Consider the following 19,075-nt stretch of genomic DNA (forward strand, 5'->3'; position numbering starts at 1 on the left):
TCCACAGCACATGATGGGTTAAAAACCCTGGCCGCGTTTGCAAGTCCACGTGGAGAGGTGCGCGTTGGTTTTTCAAACTCTAGATAACACACCAAATGCGCATGTTAGCCAACAGCCAAATAAATCTATGACACGTGGCCGAATATTCACCCTTCCTCAATAAGCCAAGCATCTGATTCGGCAGACTGACAAAGCAGAAAAAGAAGTACACAAAAAAAAAGAAAAGAAAAAAAGCATTTTATATTTACGTTTTTAATTTTAAATTTCAAACGATATTACATGCATTTGGATTCTCGTCGCTGAAAATCGTCGTGAGGCGATTACTATCAGCGGCAAGATTGCAAGTACCCTCACGAACAGGGGTAGGATAGTAATGATACTCCCCACAGTAATAGTCCCTCCTACTACCATCTTCGTTTCCCGGACCCGAAACGGGGGATCCGTTACTATAGCTGGCGAAACCCGACTCGTGTCGGGACCATTCCGGGTCGTTTCGGTCGCGGTAGAAATCGACGGTTGAGATGCTGTCATGGGTGTCGGGTTCGGAGAAGCGGACTTGCAGGACTTCTTTGGTGTCGCTGTTGGCGGGAAATACGTGGGTTGAGTTATGAATGGGCGTTGGGGGGAGTGGGCCATGCGTCGTGTTGGCGAGATCGGATGGTGGGTGGGCTACGTAAATGGGGTTGTCGTTGGTTGGAATTACGGATTTTGCCATCCTTTCTCGAAGTTGATGGGCTTTCAGGGACCTTCGTCTGTTCACCTTGGCTGGTTGAAAAATAGTCACAGAAATCAGAAAATTTACCAAATGAGAGAGAGAGAGAGAGAGAGAGAGAGAGAGAGAGGACTTACCACGGAGCCTTCGGAGAACATTGCCAAGAGGATTGCAACCCATCTTTCTCGCTCTCTCTCTCTCTCTCTCTCGCTCTGAAATTCCAAAAGCCAATGGAAGGATTTATATATGCATGGTTTGCTTTATTTCTGCAGCTTGGAAAGATCATTTCTATGAATAGTTGGTGCAGTTCACCTCACGCGTGCCAATATAGCATGTGTATGAGATCCTGACTGTCCACCTGGCAGTGCATGTCACCTGGAGTTTAATAAGGTTCGCGTTCTCAACAGGTGGGCCAAAAGAATTATATTTTTTTTAAAAAAAAGATACCCGGCCGAAAAGATTGGAGTCTGGCCAGACAGCCTACCTTGCCTTTAACGTACATGGACCACTAGATTTTTTGGTCAGAGCTCCTTGTTTGAAGGCTTGCTAATGAACGGAGCTGATATTACGCACGTGTGGGGTGAGTCGATGGATTAATTCACAGAGAAGAAATTCCATGTCCTTGATAAGACAATAGCTGTTGTTTGGATGGATCACGAAACTTACCATGGTTTACTAATGAAAATGTGGAGTACTCTACCTGAAGCCCGTTTGGATGGTATAGGAAAAGAAATGGAATATCTAATGTTCATGGGATAATGATTCTCATGAGCACTACTTCACGAATCAATATGGCATTTGCAGTTTTTTTAGCCATCCCAACGTAGTAAAATGTCTGATCATATCCAAGCATGGATTTAATCTTCATTTCATTTCACTTCATTTCTATTCTAGATAAATAGGTGCTTATATCCAAACATTTGGAACCTGGTTTCCATAGTAAAAATAGAAATAATCATTAGTAAAGTGCCTAATGAGGGGACTAGAATAACCGTTGACTACTAGAGATCAAGGTCTCTTATACATAATTACTGTTAATTAAAATAAGATTAACTTAATTTTAGGCCTCAACCTTGGGGAATTGAATTGCTTGTGCGCCGTATCTTATGCTAGGACATAAGCATAATTAAATTGAAGTAGAGTTATAACTAATTGAGTGTACCATATTACAGGAAAGTGGGGATGAAAATGATCATTATTGAAACCTTCTTGGAGTCCATTGTGATGTTTATATGCCATCCAAATATTTTAATTGACTATTTCACTAATATAAACTTAGAAAATAAAAATAAACTTCAACCTAAAAATTTGTGGGCTCAATAAGGTTTCCACTGTGGGTGGTTTTTTTCTCAGTACTTTCCTATCATTTAACTCACTCGAGTTATTGATCTACCTCATTTTGAGCCCAAGTCCTAATGTCACTTTGAGAAATTAATGGACCATGTAGATGTCACCTTGACATCAGGATGGCCCCACACAGCTTTGGCCTATAGAACTTCCTATTGAGGCACATAGTACCCTGTGACTAAATTACCAGGGTATCTCTAGTATATTGAGATGGCCCTATGCAAAGCATGTTGGAAAGTTGTTCAGTCTATGACATACACGACAAGGCTTTATATTTGACAGTTGCTTGTTGCCCAATTAGATCCCGCTATGTAGGGTCACTGGGATATAACTAGTGATTCGGGCACCATTCAATCTGCTTCCGTTCCAAATAGGGCTGTCAATGGGCTGGGCCGGAAGTTGGCTTCAGCCCGGATTTTTGATCTGTGTGGCTGGGCGTGATGGGCTGGCCCTATTCAAAAATTTGATTTTGAGTGGCCCATTTACAACCCTAATCCCAAACAGGGTGAGTGAAACCGCCTAAAATGTAAACAAGTAAAAAGGCACGCTTGTGTGCCACCTCACTACAGTTTTCGTTTACATCTCCAGCCCCTGTGCCATTTGTGGAGATGTCATGTTGTTCAGTCCAATCCACAACTGGTGTGGTCCATAATGCAGGGAATAATGGAAAGGGCAACGCCCACCGTAGGTTGCCTTTGCGGCCCATCATGGAGTTCCATCAGTCTATTCATCAAGTGCTCCCTACAAGAATAAATAGACAGTTTAAAAATCAGCCTCATTTAAAAAAGGGAGCAGGCTATTACATGAACTCAGAGGTTTTAGTTGTAGTTTTATATCGTCCACTGCTGGCTATTGCATGACCTTTAAGGTTTTAGCTGTAATTTTACATCGTTCCCATGCCTTAACCCACTTGAGTCCTCCGTAGGGCTTATTTTTCAGAAATTTTAATAAAGATGAGAAACTTGCTTGATGAACCGATTGGATGCTTCGTATGGGAATCTGGATTGTCTTCTTATCACAAACATGAAATTTCTATTTGTTGCAATTTGATTGGGCCATATCATCAAACGCAACATTTAATGCAGCAATGCTGACAACGTTAGTAATAACATGAATGCAAACCTGCTCTCCATAAGAAGTGTCACAACGTTAGTAATAACATGAATGCAAACCTGCTCTCCACAAGAAGTGTCGTGGAGGATTCCAATCCCTACATTGTGCAAGTGGAGATTAGGCCCATTTATGGGAGACCCTGTGTCAGAACGTCTCTTGAATGAGTGGAATACCAAAATTTGCACCCTTCAGTAATACAAAACTAACTAGATGAAGGTGGCATGGTGACCCTAATCCACATAGCTTGGTGGTGTTAGAATGTGGCAGAATTTCTAAGTATGATGCCACAGAATATTTGAAAGTAGTTGAGTATTTTCTTTGACTATAATGGCCACTAGCACAGGCACATGGCTCAATCAAATTCTACCCTTTTCGCACCATCAGGCTAGGTCATGTTAGGGTTACCACGACATCTATGTAAACTGAACTCAGGTTGGGTACCGCCGTGCCTATAGCTATAGTGAATTCTACACAAGCACAACATGGAGAAATTTGACTAGACACCGAATAACAAAGCTTGTTTGAAAGTTGTTGGGTTGAGAATGGGCAATGAGGTTGAGGTCTAATATTTAATAGGAGCTCGTTATAGGCTGGGGCAGTACCAATAAGTGACGATTAGGCTGCATACCCCAAAACTAACTATTTGGGTGAGACCCAGATGGTAGGGCTCACCTTGATGTATTCATTGTATATCTGTTAGCCCATCTGTTTTTCTAGCTTATTTTAGTAAATGATTTAAAAGATGTAGTTAAAAATCTCAAATGTATCATATCACAGTTAAAAGTGGTTATTGAACGCCCACTATTAAAATTACCTAGCATCCACAGTAATGTTTATCAACCATCGAGCTTGGGGATGAGATCACACAAACTTGGATGAAAGGAAAACTTAAATATCAGCTTGATCCAAAACTTTCGTAGCCCACAAAAGGTTTTTAATGGCTAATACCCACTATTTCCCGTGGTGTGGTCCACTTTAAATTTGTATTTTCTTCGGTTTTGGGACCATGGCCTAAAATAATATGGAAAAATGGATGAACAGCTTGGATATACAGGGAATACATAAAGGTGGCCTCCTATTGTCACATCGCTTTTTTGCAGGTCGCATCCAAGTAAAGTTAGGCAGAATCTGACCCGATCTGACGAATCTAACCCGATCCGAACCAAACTGAAAGCCTAGATCGGTGCGGATCGAGTATGACCACTTAGATCCGATTGTACATCGGATCGAGTTCGGATCATGGTCAATCCGGACCGATCCGAAATCTGAACGAACCCTAACCTCTTTTTCTCTACCCGAAGGAAGCGCCACACCCACCTATCTCTCTTCCTTTCTCTCCCTCTTTCTCTCACAATTTCCCTCCTCTCCTTCCTTCTCTCCTCCTTTCTCTCCTGATTTCTCACATCTCCTTCTTTCTCTCCTCCTTTCTTTCCCTCTCTCTCCCTAGACTCAACTCAATCTGACTCGATTTGGTTTCCTAAACTGAGTTGGACTCGGTTCGAGTCATGCCAACAAGGATTCAGATCAGATCGAGTTAGCCCTACTAGACTCGGTCTTGGATTGGATTGTTCAGATCATGCTCTTGAAAAATTGGATCAGTCGCGTTGGACCCGATCCGGTCCGACTCGACCCGATGCCCACCTCTAGAGCCAAGTGGCGGTCACTATGTTCAGAGTCCCAGGAATAGAAGAGGAGGTTTGGATCTTGCCCCGTGGGACCCGCTTCTCCATCTCTACTTACGACTGTCCACGAGAATGGTTGGGCAGTGTACGGTGAGTGGAGACTGAACGACATTTCTTGTCACGCACACGTCAACTAGCTGGATTTTAAGTGGGACCAGCGTTTCGCACGTGCATACCTGGTCATTCGCCTCTTCAGATGTGACAACCAATTCTCACACGAGTAGGTACACGTGGCATACGGTAACTGAAATTAAGCCGTCCAGTTTACGGGACCTACCATAGATGGCGCAGCAATAGCATCTCTAACTCAGATATGCATGAATTCCGCCTATTGACCTTTCAATGGTAAGCGTTGAATTATCTCCCCTATTAATGTGGTGTGATCCACTTAAATTTTAGAGCTGCTTAATTATTTTTCTTGAGCCATATCCTATCATGATATGGTGAAAGGGATGAATGGAGTGGATGCCGCCCGGTCATCATCATGAGCCCCACAGATATATGCCCTAGGAAAACCACAGCTAGATAAGATTTGTTATGCTACAAGTTTGCCATTATGGAAGGTAAGTCCCGGATCCAATCCATCCATCAGAAAGGCATTGCCGTATTGATGCCTTATCCCAAGAAGTAGGTTGGTCCACTGATCAGGTGATGTAGAGCAGGTCGCGGACACTTTTATGCTCAGGATGGACTTGAGAAAGCCCAATTAGAAGCAGAAGTCATCAAGACTATCGTAACTTTAAAACAAGCATATCTCGCAAATCGGAATGAGATACTTGACGTGTCATATATGATTTTGAGATAGGATAAGCTACTTTAGCCAACCAACTCGGCATAGCCAGGCTGCCCACGCTGAAATTGCGAGATTCCATCATATTAATAGTCGAATTTTATGTTTAATTCCATTTTTACCAAAAATAGTAAGTTTTAGTTTGATTATATAACTCTCTATTGGTTAAGCTTTAAGAGTTGTGTCCAATATGAAAAGTGCTTAGAATAATTAGGAAAATAACCTAGTTAAGCAACATAAGAAATTTACTATAAAAATAAATTTATTATTTATAGTAAGTAATTAATTAAATTTCTAATTTATTAGAATTTATTTGAATTTATTTGTATTTTTTTGCTTTCTTTCCTCGTGAACTCGAGAAGTCTCCGTGAGGAGTCTAAAGAAGCTCCGTGGATTCGGAATAATTATCCTTGAGGAAGACGGTGATTAACCTCATCACATTCATCCTTGTATCATAAGGTGGACACGGTTTGGAAAACAGACGCGCAACTCTAAAACTCTTAGCAGGAGTTTTCTAACCCATTCACTTGTTTCAATATTGGGGCCCATCGTCCGCATTGACTAGATGATTTTTAGGAAAAAACGTGATCAGCATAAATGGTGGATGGATTTGATGACAGATCTACGTCCAATGATGGCACATGTGTGGAGGTATACATCTCTACACTTGTGTGCAATTACCAAGACTAGAAACATTAGAGGCATGCTTGAAAGTAGTATGGGTTTGCATTAGGTTGTAATTTTCATCTCATGCTTGGAAACAACTGGAAGGATTAATTAAACTTAGATATCATTCATCCAGTCCATCAAGAAATAGGGTGGGGATTTTGAAATCTACTACTTTTGTAGGTCTCCTGTCGACGGATGTGTTTTATACGCACAGTCTACCTATATTTGCTCTTTACACGTGACAATTGAGTTACATGTGCATATTTTCATTTATTAAAATTTCATGCTCCAAAAAACGTAAGTTTCACATTATATATTAATTTTCTTATCAAACTGGCCCTAGGAATCTCCCACTTTATGAGTACTTTTGTAAGCTTGTAAAAGGGAAAATGCGTTTATAATAAGTGCCAAATGAGAAAATTTACTTTTTCAAAATTGATTAATTAAATAGCTAACTAAATACATTTTAAGTCTATAAAAGTAATTTTCTAGAAATATAATTTTTTTAAAAAAAAACTCGTTTAAACAAATGCCAAACATTCCCCGGTCCAAGACCCGTGATCCCACAATGAATGGGCATGATCTTATGCCCATGCTAAAACATTTACAATAGCCCGTGGGACCCACCACTTGAACGGTTACGATCATCCTCACACATGGCACAACTGGCGGACATCGAATTCGCTTTTAGTAGTCCGCGGCCTACAGGAGTAAGACTCTTTCGATTCCGAGCCGAAATATCTGGCGTCCGACGTCCCCACCAGACAGCGACTTACTGGAACGGACCTTCTAGAACGTTCCGGTTTTCTGAATCTCTTCCATAACCAGAAGATCGGAAACTCTCTCCAATCCACACATTCTCCTTTTCCTTTCTTTCCGATCAACCCATGCAAACGCAACCCTCGCCCCTTGTCTCTCTATATTAATTTCCCTTTTGCAATCCAATCCTGAAATCTCCATCCGCCCATGAACTGATCGAAATGGACAACAATCGACGGTCCAGATCTTACTACGTCGTTCTTGGCGTCGATAGGGATTCCTCCGCCTCTGAAATACGAACTGCTCATCGGAAGCTCGCATTGGTAAATCTCTTTCTCTAGAAATCGATTTTAAATTTTTTACAATTTGTGGAGTTAAGGATCTGATTTCCGTCCAGAAATGGCATCCAGACAGATGCATCCAAACGCCTCTGCATGCAGAAGAATCGAAGAGGAGATTTCAGCAAATTCAAGAAGCTTACACAGGTAATTATTTTAATTAATTAATTAATCTCAATTATGGTTATCTAATTTATTTTTTTAAAAAAAATCAGAGATTTTTATATTATTTTTTCGGCAGTTTTATCTGATCAAAGGAAGAAAATGATGTATGATGCGGGATTGTACGATCCAGATGAAGAAGAGGATGAGATGAGTACAATTTCACACACAAAGGTCGATTTCCTAGTCCGACGGACTATTGAAGTGAATTCGTAGTCCGCCTTGAATTGGTAATCCTAGCCATTCCAATCATAGGAGCTCCAATATGGTGAAAAGAAGACCGACCATGGCCTATCCGTAATGAGGCCCACCAATTTCAGTGTTCCGAGGTCTACCCATCTTTCAGCATTTGTAATTTGTAATTATTTTTTTTCCCATTCTTTCAGGTTTTTTCCGAGTTTATGCAGGAAATGCTGTCGCTCATGGCTACCGAAAAGAGAAAGGTATCAAGTTTTCTTTTATTTTTAATTTTGCTAACTGCCTTTTATCGTTGGTTTACCAATTCCACGAGCGCGTGGGAGCGTTGCCCATTCACACGCTGCCTCACGTGTCAATGTGAGATGCGCGTGCGAGATCTGATTTTATAATCAGGTGCCAGCACTGCTTCATTTCTTCTAACCTAAAAAATCAGGCCATTTCACAACTCATGTGGGCGTCAGCATCCAAAACAAATGGACGGCTAGAAAATTTTGTTTTAGCCATTAGGTTTATGGATGGTGGCCCACGTGAGGAGTTGAAGCTGCTGATTTTTTTTGGCAGATGGAAACCTCAGATTCACACGTGACACGTATGCCTACATGCGGATGGTTAGCGCTTGTTGTTGCAAATATTACGCTAGTCCCTTACGGATAACCGGTACTCTTCGGTTGTTAGAATGCTAAGTGCACTCGCGGTTGTGAGAGGCCGGGCACGCACGTGTACTGCACTTTAAGAACGTGAAATTACTTCCAAAACCTCCAAGTTCACATGGTGTGGCTCACCCGATATTTCGATATCTGATTTTTCTATTTTCAATTCATACTGTAGAGTTACACCTGATGAACGGATTTAATGAAAGATAAACAATATAGTAACCCACACACAACCTACGGTTGACATCTCATCCCTATTGTTCCCTATGGTTTAGCCCATCTGAGTTGGGGATCGCGCTGATATTTTTAAGTCAGGTCCTAAATTCGAGGATGGAATCTGATAGACGGAGTGGATTTTACATATAGGACTTGGAGCAGCCTGGCTACCTTTGGTAGTTCAGTGCACCAGCAATTAAAGTGGCCCCAAATGGCAAAGGATGGCAGTGAAGGACGGACGATGCAGATGGTCCCGCCAGCCTATCTGACTGATGGGAATATTTGTGGACCTACAGTAGTCAGACGGACTACCTGTTCTTTCTCTCCGTTTAGAACGCGCATGCTTCTCTGGCTCTTCTGAAGATTCTGATTTCCCTTTTTGTCGCTTTCATTAGAAGCTTAAGCACCTGTTTGGGACGGGATTTCCTCGCAGGGAGATGCAATTCCTGGATACACTATATATCTGTTGGTGACAACTCCCTAATAAATCAATAGATTTGCCTGGCACGAGTGATTTTTCTCACTAAATCGGTGTCCACATTATACCAAACAGGCTCTACGGGTATTCCGTGATTCATAAAGACTTTTGAGTGAGGTTTACGTGAAAACATGCCACCACATGTGAGGTCGAAGAGCCAAGAATAGGGTGGGTTAGTATACGGGTTCAATCATCAGGGTGTGGTAGTTGATGAAACGTCAGACGGTTAGAAAAATCACAAGCAACAATGTGAAATCCCTGATTAGATGGTCAGATTTTTTATTTTTTATTTTTTATTTTTAAAACACAAGTAATATTAAGTTGGATTACACTCAAGTAGTGTTTTTTGGGTAGAAACTGTTAATATGACTTTATTTTTTATTTTTTGTTTTTTAAACACATGCACTCACACTACAGTGGATTTCATCCCAATGGATTGTAGGATTCCCCCTGGAACCATGATCTTGGGATGAAACTCTTGTGAGTCTACCACAAGAATATCGGTAGAAAATGGATCGTTGCTCTTGCTCCGGTAGTAGACTCGTGAGAGTTTCAACACAACACCCGGTCAAGGGTTCGAGTATCCACAGGTGGTGAAAGGATCCTTGCTCTTGCTCCGGTAGTAGACTCGCGGGAGTTTCAACACAACACCCAGTCAAGGGTTCGAGTATCCACAGGTGGTGAAAGCCCACCACGGCATGAGTGTGTGATGGTGTGTGCGCGTGTGTAAACAAAAATAAAATTAAAATTAAAAAAGTAGAAAATGTTAATATGACTTTCTACTTAGTGATTTTTTGTTTCCAACACTGCATTAGATTAAGATGAAGATGTATTATCTGAAATTTTATTTATTACTCATATCTTGGTGATCTTGATAGCCTTATATTTTAAGTATCATATTCAATAGCGATTGCTAGCTTTATTTTGCGATGGTGTGCACCAACTAAATACTGTACAAGCAGTGGGAGCCATCAGTGAATGCATGGCGAACCTAAATACAAATCATTGAATTGCAGGGCCTAGGCCTGATTGCACCATCCTTAATGGAAATTCAAGACGAGCTGACCCATAGGTCAACCTACAGATTAGGGCTGTCAATGGGCTTGGCTTGGGCCAGGCAAAATCAAAATTTTGAATAGGCCAGGCTCAAGGAGATTTCGCAAATGAAGAAGCATGCAAGACACCAGGCCTGGCCCACCCAAGCCCAGTCTATTGACAGCCCTAATTCCCAATGCGAGACTGCTTACGAGGTAGTATCGCCCTGGTTTGGACCGGTACCAGGGCAATAGGCCCATGTTGCTAATGGACAATGCATGTGCGTATCTACATGACAGCAATACGTACGTCGAACCATGATAGAAAGACGTTTATCCAACTTGGCTGTTCCGCAGCTGACGTGTATGTGAAAGGACGAAACTGTGTGGCAGGAGAAGAGCCATAGCATAGCGGAACTGCAACGGATGTTAGCAGAAATGCAGAAAGAGTACGATTCTCATACTAGTTGGACAGTTGAAGAAGATTATAGAAGCCCGAAGAGGATCCGTAAGGAGTGCCACGTCCACGTGTCAGGGATTGAGATGTTCGGAAATGCGACTTGGTGATTCCTTTTTAATTTGAGTTCCCATTCAAATTTTGGTTTTTTAAAGCCAGGAGGTTTCGTCTTCTGTGAATGTGGGAAAAAAGGAAACTGCCAGTAGGTCAACGCCACATAGCTTGGTGGTGTTAGAACGTGGCTCGATTTAATTGAGTCATGTACCACCGCAGCAGGAAGTTAGGTGGGGCCACACCATCATGTACCACCTGCATTCGTTTGAAAGTTGCTAATCCTATGCAAAGCATGTTTGAAAGTTGCTGGGTAACCGACTATGCCCATTTCTGATAGTGGAATACTTTGCATATTTGAAAGTTGCTGGGTAACCGACTATGCCCATTTCTGATAGTGGAATACGGATCCTTTACAAAAGAGACAAAAAAGCAAGAATGTCGTGCTTTTGGCAAACAGAGGATCCGGACTCCTGATAGTGGCATATATGCCCGGTTAAAAATCCCGCCACGTCATTGAGCTGTTCCACATTACCAAGCTACGTGGTGACTCATCACCATGCAATCTGAGTCCATCAATGCACGCACGAGCTTACATGGCAATGTATCTTGGGGTCCACATTTTCGCCAGAAATGATCAGACGGTAGATGGGCTTCCACCACAAATGGTGCAAGCGAGGTGGAGTTTACATGCAAGGGTGACAATAAGGCCCAAGGCCTGAAGCCCACATGGCCCAGAACAGTGCCAAGCCCGATTACAACAAGTCAGGCGTGAAACCGGATAAAATCGCTTTTTCTCACTTGAATGAACTCGATCGGTTGGGTCCCATCTGACCTGAAAATTGATGAATTCTCTATTTCCCACTTCTTCATTTTTCCTAATCTATCTGTTTATCAAGTGGGCCACTCATAAAAAAATAAAATATTTAGAGGATGAAACCATGAAAGGCGTATGCATGTGGTCATCTCAAGCCGGGCTGGCTGGCTGGGTCGCGCTACAATGACGTGACACCAAAGGCAACCTAGAAATTCATCACGCCATGCATGTTGGGCCCAGGCCCTGCCCATCTGTCGAGCTAGTAGGTCGAAGCCCCATACGAAAGTTGGATAGGGCTCGTCAGCATGGACAGGCTCCGGCCCACTGCCACCGTTATTTACATGTACGAGGCCCAGGTGTGAGGTGGTGGTCAGCTGTGACATGACCTGGTTCAGAATCCGGACGGTCAACTTACCCGGTTGGGTACACTTTTTTGGGGCTGTGGGTCCAGATACGAAGAATGCTGGGCTGGGGTTGGGCCAGCTCATATTTCATGGAAGCGATGGACCCCACTTTAGAATAGCCCACATCTTTGCCATCTTGGTGCATGGGTCTCGAACTGCTGAAGCAGGTTGCGGCCCATGCCAGTTACGACGGGCGAAGTTCGAGCATGACACCTAAGACCCATGGTCAAGCCCGGCATGGCCTAGAACAGCAGGCTCGAGGCTGAGCCCAACAAAATCCGGGCATGGGCCCAGGCACAACTACCTCCTAGACGAAAATTGATAAAATGGGCCATGCATACATAAAGAAATAGACAGGTTGCCTCACCGAGAACGGGAAGGGCATTGTGGTAAGATCCATAACAGGTGCACATATGAAGTCAGGTCGGGTTGGGCAAAAATGACTTGACATGAAGCCCAATACAAAAACTGACCGGGCTTAGGTCTCTTCTCTTCTCAAGGGACTTGATTTCGGTAGTGACCCCTCCAATACCGAAGTCGGTACTGGTCGGTTCTGTGTGCCCCACCATGATTTGTGTGTATTATCCATGCCGTCCATCAATTTTGCGAACTCATTTTAGGGAAATAGACAAAAAAGGTGAAGCAGATCCAAGCGTTAGGTTGATGACACCATAGGAAACGGTGGTGATTGAACGCCCGTAATTAAAAACTTCTTGGAGGCGACTAAAGTTTTGGAACAAGGTGAAATTTTTGTTTTTCCTTCATCCAGGTTGTATGACCTAATCATCCGTTTAGATGACGGACAAACATTACGGTGGGCCCATTAAATTTTTTAATGGTGGGCATTCAATCACCACTTTTTCCTGTGGCGTGATCCACATGATATTTGGATATGCGTCATTTTTGGCCTCATGCCCTAAAATGAGCAGGAAAAATGGATGAAGGGTATGGATAATAAAACATACATCATGGTGGGGCGCCAATCTTTTCCCCCCCTTAATTACAAGTAGAAAGAGGCCTGATCGTTACGTGATCGGATCATAAAAGACGACTTACACAAACACATACAACCCTTGGTTCAATTTAAAAAAACCCAAGTCAGTAGGAAATAGAAATACATACCAACATCTTACATTTTTATTTATCACCATAGCTACGTTCTTTTTCCGCCCCCTGATCCATAGCTCCAGTGGTAGACTGAGTAAAGATACCTCGTTTCAACACCGAGGTTGGCTAACAGTGAAGTGTGAACCCCCAAGTGGGTGTAGCTAACCGAAAAAACAAAAAGCTACATTCCTTTTCCGTACATAGAACCATATCAACGGCTCATATTGGAATCGCATTGGAAACGGACGGATACACGACGGTGGCCGGGTGGGCCATGATGCGCCGGCCCTTCATGTGTCGAAAGATATAAACAACGGCTCCGATCGGCCACTCCACGACCGCCGCGACCGCGAACGCCAGGAAGCCCAGTGTGGGCCCCACGACCTTGCACCGGCACGGGTTGCTCCTCGTGCCGCATTGCACACATAAGGGGACACCCATGATCGCTCTGAAGGAAATCACAGGAAGAAATGGAGCGTTTGGATTTGGATTGTGGGAGCTGGACTGCGTTTTATAACAGCAGGTTCGTAGTGGCTGGACCGCACGTGGCAACAGCAGGTCACACGTTGGCATGGGGCAAGGACATGCTCGCCATCTGTCTCTCGGGAAGGAAAAGATGTCGGCGGAGTATGAAACGTGTACCATCGATGGATGGAGGGTAGAAAGAGAACCGGATTCCTCTGCAACAGCTGCTGAGTTATGTGGGGCCCACCATATGATTTTTTGGGAGACGGATTGGCTACTCCCCATGACACCAGCCCCGTTGCTGGTGTTCGGTGCTCTGTGGGCCCACCATGATGTATGAGTTTCATCCATTCTGTTCATCCATTTTTTACAGATCATTTTATGGTTTAATGATAAAAATGATAGGGATATAAATGTTAGATGGACCACACCACAGGAAAACAATAATTATTGGATATCCACCATTAAAATCCTCCTAAGGCCCAATGTACTGTTTATTTGACATCCAATCTGTTGATTAGGTCATAAAGACCCAGATGAAGGGAAACAATAATTATCAGCTTGATCCATAACTTTTATGGCCCCAAAAACGTTTTCAATGGTCAATGTTCAGTCAATAGGGTTTCCTGTAATGTGGTCCACTTGAGATTTCGATATACCTCATTTTTCCTTTTTTAACCATAAAATGCGCTTTTTTTAACCATAAAATGATCTCTAAAAATAGATGGACGGAATGGATGAAACACATACATCATGGTGGGGTCCACGGAGCACCGACCACCAGCCGCTCGTGGCAGGGGGAGTAGCCAATCCGTTTCCGATATTTTGTGGCATCTGCTCGCACGCGGATTAGATAACGACATGTTGAGTAGCGAATCGGCTACTGAAGTGACGTCACCAAGTTCTGTGGGCGCCACTATGATGTCTGTGTTATATCACACCGTCCATCCATTTTGAAATATCATTTTAAGTCATGAGCCAAAGAATGAAGCAGATAAAAATCTGTAGTGGACCCCACCACAGAAAACAGCAGGGAGAGTGATTTCCACCATCAAAACTATCCTAAGGCCCACCATAATGTTTATTTGAAATCCAACCTGTTTAAAAGTTAAAAAAGACAAATAAGAGAAAACACAAATATCAGCTTGACCTAAAACTTTTGTGGCCTTTAGAAGTTTTTAATGATTGGCGTCACTGTCCCCACTGTTTTCTGTGCTGGGGTCTACTGGAGCTTTGGATTTAACTCATTCTTTGGTTATTTTCCTAAAATGATCTCTCCGAATGAATGGAAGGTGTGGATACAAAAAATACATCATGGTGAGGCCCACGGAACTTGATTACGTCACTTCAATAGCGAGTCTCGCTACTCAACCTGCCAGTAGCTAATCCGCGCCCCAGCTGCTCCATCTTACGCCCCTCAATTTCAGGCCAATCCAGAGCTCAGGTGGTCCACACAACTGGGAACGTGGACATAGGGGAAATTTTCTGATGCTGTTTAAGGACCCACCTTAGATGCATACTCAATCCAACCCGTTCATCTGGTTCGACTGACAGGGATGAAAGAAGAATTCCAAAATAATGACTGATCTAAAACTTATGTGGGACACACTGCTTGATTTAAATATTTTAGGGGGGATTTTACATTTTTGCACTTAGTGTGTCCAAAGTATATCTTGTATCATAGATTTATAGTCTGTACGGTTATCATGAAGTTTTTCACCTGTTGGACGGATCGGATGTCCAAAAAATAACACGGTGGGCCCCACAAAGATTCGGTTGTTGTAGCCGGGGCTACAGCAAGTGTTGTACTTCCAGATGATTTCGGTCATGGAAAAGTCAAGCTTTAAGTACCAAGGATGTTCCCAAAAGAATAGGTTGATACTCTGGCAATGTTGGAAGATTCATGCGCATTCACTGGGACATTTTACTCCACGGCATAGAACAATCAGAATCCAAGCCGTCCAAATGGTGGACCCACGACTTGTAGTTGTACGTGACAAGAAACCATCCCGTATTACGTGGACGCGGACTGCCTGCAAAACCGTTTCGCAGGAACTTCCAGCGGCGGGAAGCTAGGTGGCGCCGGCCTTTATGTTTGCGAGAAATCCATCCGTCCATCCATTTTTCCAGATCATGTTAAGACGTGGGCCAAAAATTTGGAAGATCCAAAACTCAATTGGGCCTCACGACAGTAAAAAGTGGGTAGGAAAATGCTTACGGTTGAAATTTCCCTGGGTGCACCGTGATATTTATATGCCATCCATACCGTTCATAAGATTATTCCGACTATGATGAACTGAAAAAACAAAAAAAATATTAGACTGATACAAAACTCCCCACGAATGTTTCAACGGTGGAAGTTTAATCCTCACTCTTTCCTGTCGTGCAGCCCACTTGAGTTTTGGATTTTCCTATTTTTTTGATTCATGTTCTAAATTGATCTAGAAAACCGGATGGACGGGATGGATTTCTCACAAACATCACGGTGGCCCCACCTAGCTTCCCGTTGCAGGAAGTTTACGCGATAGGCTTTAGAAAGTAACCCACTATCACGTGCGAATGCGATGCCGCCGTGCCGGTTTTTTCTTCTCAACTCTTCTAATGGCCAAAGCGTGTTATTTGATACTCTGATAGAATATTATGGTTCATATGCATGTAATCGTAATTGCATACGAGGCATACATATAACTCAGGAATGGCGGTGCCCACTGCATTTAAATCGCAAACAGGGGAGACGGACTGGCTACTCCCCCTGACACCAGCCCCGTGGCTGGTGGGCGGTGGTCTGTGGGCCCACCATGATGTATTTGTTTCATCCATTCCGTTCATCCATTTTTACAGATCATTTTATGGATTAATAAAAAAAATGATGGGGATATAAATCTCAGGTGGACCACACCACAGGAAAACAATAATGATTGGATATCCACCATTAAAATCCTTCTACGGCCCACCACTGTACTGTTTATTTGACATCCAATCTTTTGATTAGGTCATAATGACCCAGATGAAGGGAAACGATAAACATCAGCTTGATCCAAAACTTTTATGGCCGCAAGACATTTTTAATAGTCAACATTCATTCAACACTATTTCGATATACCTCAATTTTCCGATATACCTTAATTTTTCTCTCATAACATAAAATAATCTATAAAAATAGATGAATAGCATGAATGAAACACATACATCATGGTGGGGCCCACATACATCATGGTGGGGCCCACATAACACCGACCACCAGCCCTTGGCCGGTGGCAGATGGAGTAGTCAATCTATTTCCCAACCAGGAGGGAGTGGATTGGCTATTGACAGTAGGGGTGTACATTGAGTCGAGCTGGCCTCAGCTTGACTCGACTCAAACACTGGCTGAACTCAGCTCAGCTCGGTCCTCGAGCCTGACTGGCTAGCTCGGCTCGTTTCGATCAACAGCTCGGGCCAACTCAGGCCGAGTTCAAGTCAAGATCGAGCCAAGTTCACCATTGAGGCATTTCTACAAACACCTGAACTACAACTTCAAAATGTCACTGTTTTACAAACAAAGGCAATGGTTTTACAGGAATAGACTTTCATTGATGGTTTCGGTAAGAACTTGAGCTACACTAAAGTATTCGATGTCAGCGACGACACTATCTACCTTATTATCTTCTCTAACTGGGTGATGTTCTTAAACGCCAACGAGCAGATAGCGTTGATAGACAGTTGTAATGGGGACCTTGGTGAGCTGGATGTGATGGAGGGTGAGAAAGTTGTAACACCCTGAAAATTGGGGGTCGTGCATACACTTGACTCCCAAGTTCCCGGGCATCACTTATAATCAATTTTATTGTTTTATGATTAATCAGGTTTAAATGCGCAGCATGGAATTATTTGAAACATGAATCACACTTCACAACTAGTCTACTGGAATGGAAATGACTAAATGTATACAAGTTCAAAAATACATCAACGGGTCGCACAAGGTGTCACCCAGCAAAAATATAAAAGAATGATCAGACTAAAGGAAAGTTGCGCTGAGTCCCCCACTCAGCGATTCCGAATAGACTACTAATATATGGCAAACCGCTCATCAGCTGGAAGTAGGACAACTCGTCCTCCTCGTCAATGCCAGCGCCACTCGGCTTCTCGAACTCATCGCTATCTGCAGCTACTGAAGAATCTAGTTAATGTTTTAAAACACTATCCCAGAGTGAGAGTGAGTGACTAACTTAGTGGGTGCTATTAGTCTTAAGTTGTAACAAACATCAATTATATTATGAATTTAATGAAAGACAAACATTCATAAACACCTAACTAATCTTGTTAATGCAAGTGCGTAATAAATTACATGATGCATGCCCTCACAACAACATTCCCCCGAGCGACTCCATCTAACGATCGTGTATAACCAACCACCCTCATTGCGACCTCAACTGCCGAGTCGCCAACCTAACTAGTGCGATGCGGTCATGATAGTGTTAGCCGGGTTTTTAATTTAGTCCATTTAAACAGTAGATTGGAGAAACTAGTACACCCCACGATATCAATGCCCTAAACTGGTTGCGAGGCCAAGGCCCCCCAACGTATGAAGCCAAGACCCCGCGATCCTTGATCCCGTCGAGTTCTCCATCCTCGACTTCAAGCACATGGGGAGTGCCGAGCAGAGGGATCGCTTGCGGTTACTACGGGGAGGCTTGTCACCCCAATATAGGCCGACAGCTTAGACATAGTCCCGGCTCTCAAGTTAGTGGATCGGTTTCAAATGGTTGTCAATGGGCTCAAATAGTTGAAGGGTGTTCCAGGTTCTATACAGGTGTGGGCAAACATGATTAACAAACACGGTTGATCAGTACGTAGATTAGACCTCACGAGTTCAGGCGAGTACGTGACAGACGATATTAGGTACAAACGACCCATGTAGTCCAACTACTGTAGCCCATAGGTACCCGCCCAAATCCACGGGTTTAACTTAAGGATAGTCCTACCAACGGGACTATCGTCTCTTTTTTCAAATTCCTAACCAACTCAAGGGTTTGATGGTATTCACTAACGCTTCAATAATCAGGGAGGATTTACTAACACAAGCGACATCATGCATTCACACTTCTAACACAATTTCAGATTTCTCTATAATCACAACTACTAACAATATTAAGAAATAAATGTGTATGTGTGTGGTGTGGGTTAAAGAGGAAGCCAAGCATTTCATATATCTCATAGTACAAAGAATACACAAGGGTTAGTGCATCAAACATGTTATGAGGAAACATCATACAAGAATCGAGTAAGGAATGCATAAGCAATCATCAAATTCATACCCAATCATGATAAGAAACATCAAACATTACATAATCATTCCTTATTGATTTGGGGATGATCTAAAGTATAATATCTCGTTTAGGTTTCTCTAGATTACCCAAATACATCACCCAACAAGCAAAATCATTATATTCATATTAAAATTGGTGATAGGCCACCTAAGAGCAATAGTCCGTACCTAAGAACTCGGTGTCGATCGGTCGGAATCCCTGAGGCAAATCATTTGCATGTTAGAATTCCATGCAAATCTCCTCTCAATACAAGGGGGTTTCAAGAGATGAGGGATTACCTATCCAATCGGTGGAGAGGGGTTTTTTCAGTCGTG

General features: G+C 42.9%; 3 protein-coding genes across 3 annotated transcripts; 1 reads left to right on the forward strand and 2 right to left on the reverse strand.

The window, feature by feature from the left end:
• Positions 1 to 220: 220 nt before the first annotated feature.
• On the reverse strand, positions 221 to 1,014 carry LOC131234517 (uncharacterized). Its single transcript, XM_058231458.1, has 2 exons — positions 850 to 1,014; positions 221 to 765 (listed from the first exon to the last, which is right to left on the reverse strand). The coding sequence occupies exons 1-2, from the start codon at positions 890 to 892 to the stop codon at positions 266 to 268; spliced, it is 543 nt and encodes a 180-aa protein (XP_058087441.1). The 5' UTR covers positions 893 to 1,014; the 3' UTR covers positions 221 to 265.
• A 6,189-nt stretch (positions 1,015 to 7,203) lies between these two features.
• LOC131235533 (uncharacterized) lies at positions 7,204 to 8,477 on the forward strand. The gene is made up of 3 exons (XM_058232727.1): positions 7,204 to 7,395; positions 7,470 to 7,557; positions 7,652 to 8,477. The coding sequence occupies exons 1-3, from the start codon at positions 7,294 to 7,296 to the stop codon at positions 7,786 to 7,788; spliced, it is 327 nt and encodes a 108-aa protein (XP_058088710.1). The 5' UTR covers positions 7,204 to 7,293; the 3' UTR covers positions 7,789 to 8,477.
• A 4,416-nt stretch (positions 8,478 to 12,893) lies between these two features.
• On the reverse strand, positions 12,894 to 13,459 carry LOC131235296 (uncharacterized). The gene is made up of 2 exons (XM_058232439.1): positions 13,188 to 13,459; positions 12,894 to 13,053 (listed from the first exon to the last, which is right to left on the reverse strand). The coding sequence occupies exon 1, from the start codon at positions 13,426 to 13,428 to the stop codon at positions 13,207 to 13,209; it is 222 nt and encodes a 73-aa protein (XP_058088422.1). The 5' UTR covers positions 13,429 to 13,459; the 3' UTR covers positions 12,894 to 13,053; positions 13,188 to 13,206.
• Between the last annotated feature and the right edge of the window lie 5,616 nt (positions 13,460 to 19,075).

This window comes from Magnolia sinica, chromosome 19 (genome assembly GCF_029962835.1).
Source record: "Magnolia sinica isolate HGM2019 chromosome 19, MsV1, whole genome shotgun sequence".
In the NCBI taxonomy this organism is placed as follows: Eukaryota; Viridiplantae; Streptophyta; class Magnoliopsida; order Magnoliales; family Magnoliaceae; genus Magnolia; species Magnolia sinica.

Excerpts from the sequence above, each read along its gene's own strand:
- LOC131234517 (XM_058231458.1), bottom strand. The coding sequence starts at position 892 with ATGGGTTGCAATCCTCTTGGCAATGTTCTCCGAAGGCTCCGTG. Across the intron at positions 766-849 it reads TGTTCTCCGAAGGCTCCGTG|CCAAGGTGAACAGACGAAGG; the intron begins GTAAGTCCTCTC and ends TTTTTCAACCAG.
- LOC131235533 (XM_058232727.1), top strand. The coding sequence starts at position 7,294 with ATGGACAACAATCGACGGTCCAGATCTTACTACGTCGTTCTTGGCGTC. Across the intron at positions 7,396-7,469 it reads CTCATCGGAAGCTCGCATTG|AAATGGCATCCAGACAGATG; the intron begins GTAAATCTCTTT and ends ATTTCCGTCCAG. Across the intron at positions 7,558-7,651 it reads AATTCAAGAAGCTTACACAG|TTTTATCTGATCAAAGGAAG; the intron begins GTAATTATTTTA and ends TTTTTTCGGCAG.
- LOC131235296 (XM_058232439.1), bottom strand. The coding sequence starts at position 13,428 with ATGGGTGTCCCCTTATGTGTGCAATGCGGCACGAGGAGCAACCCGTGC.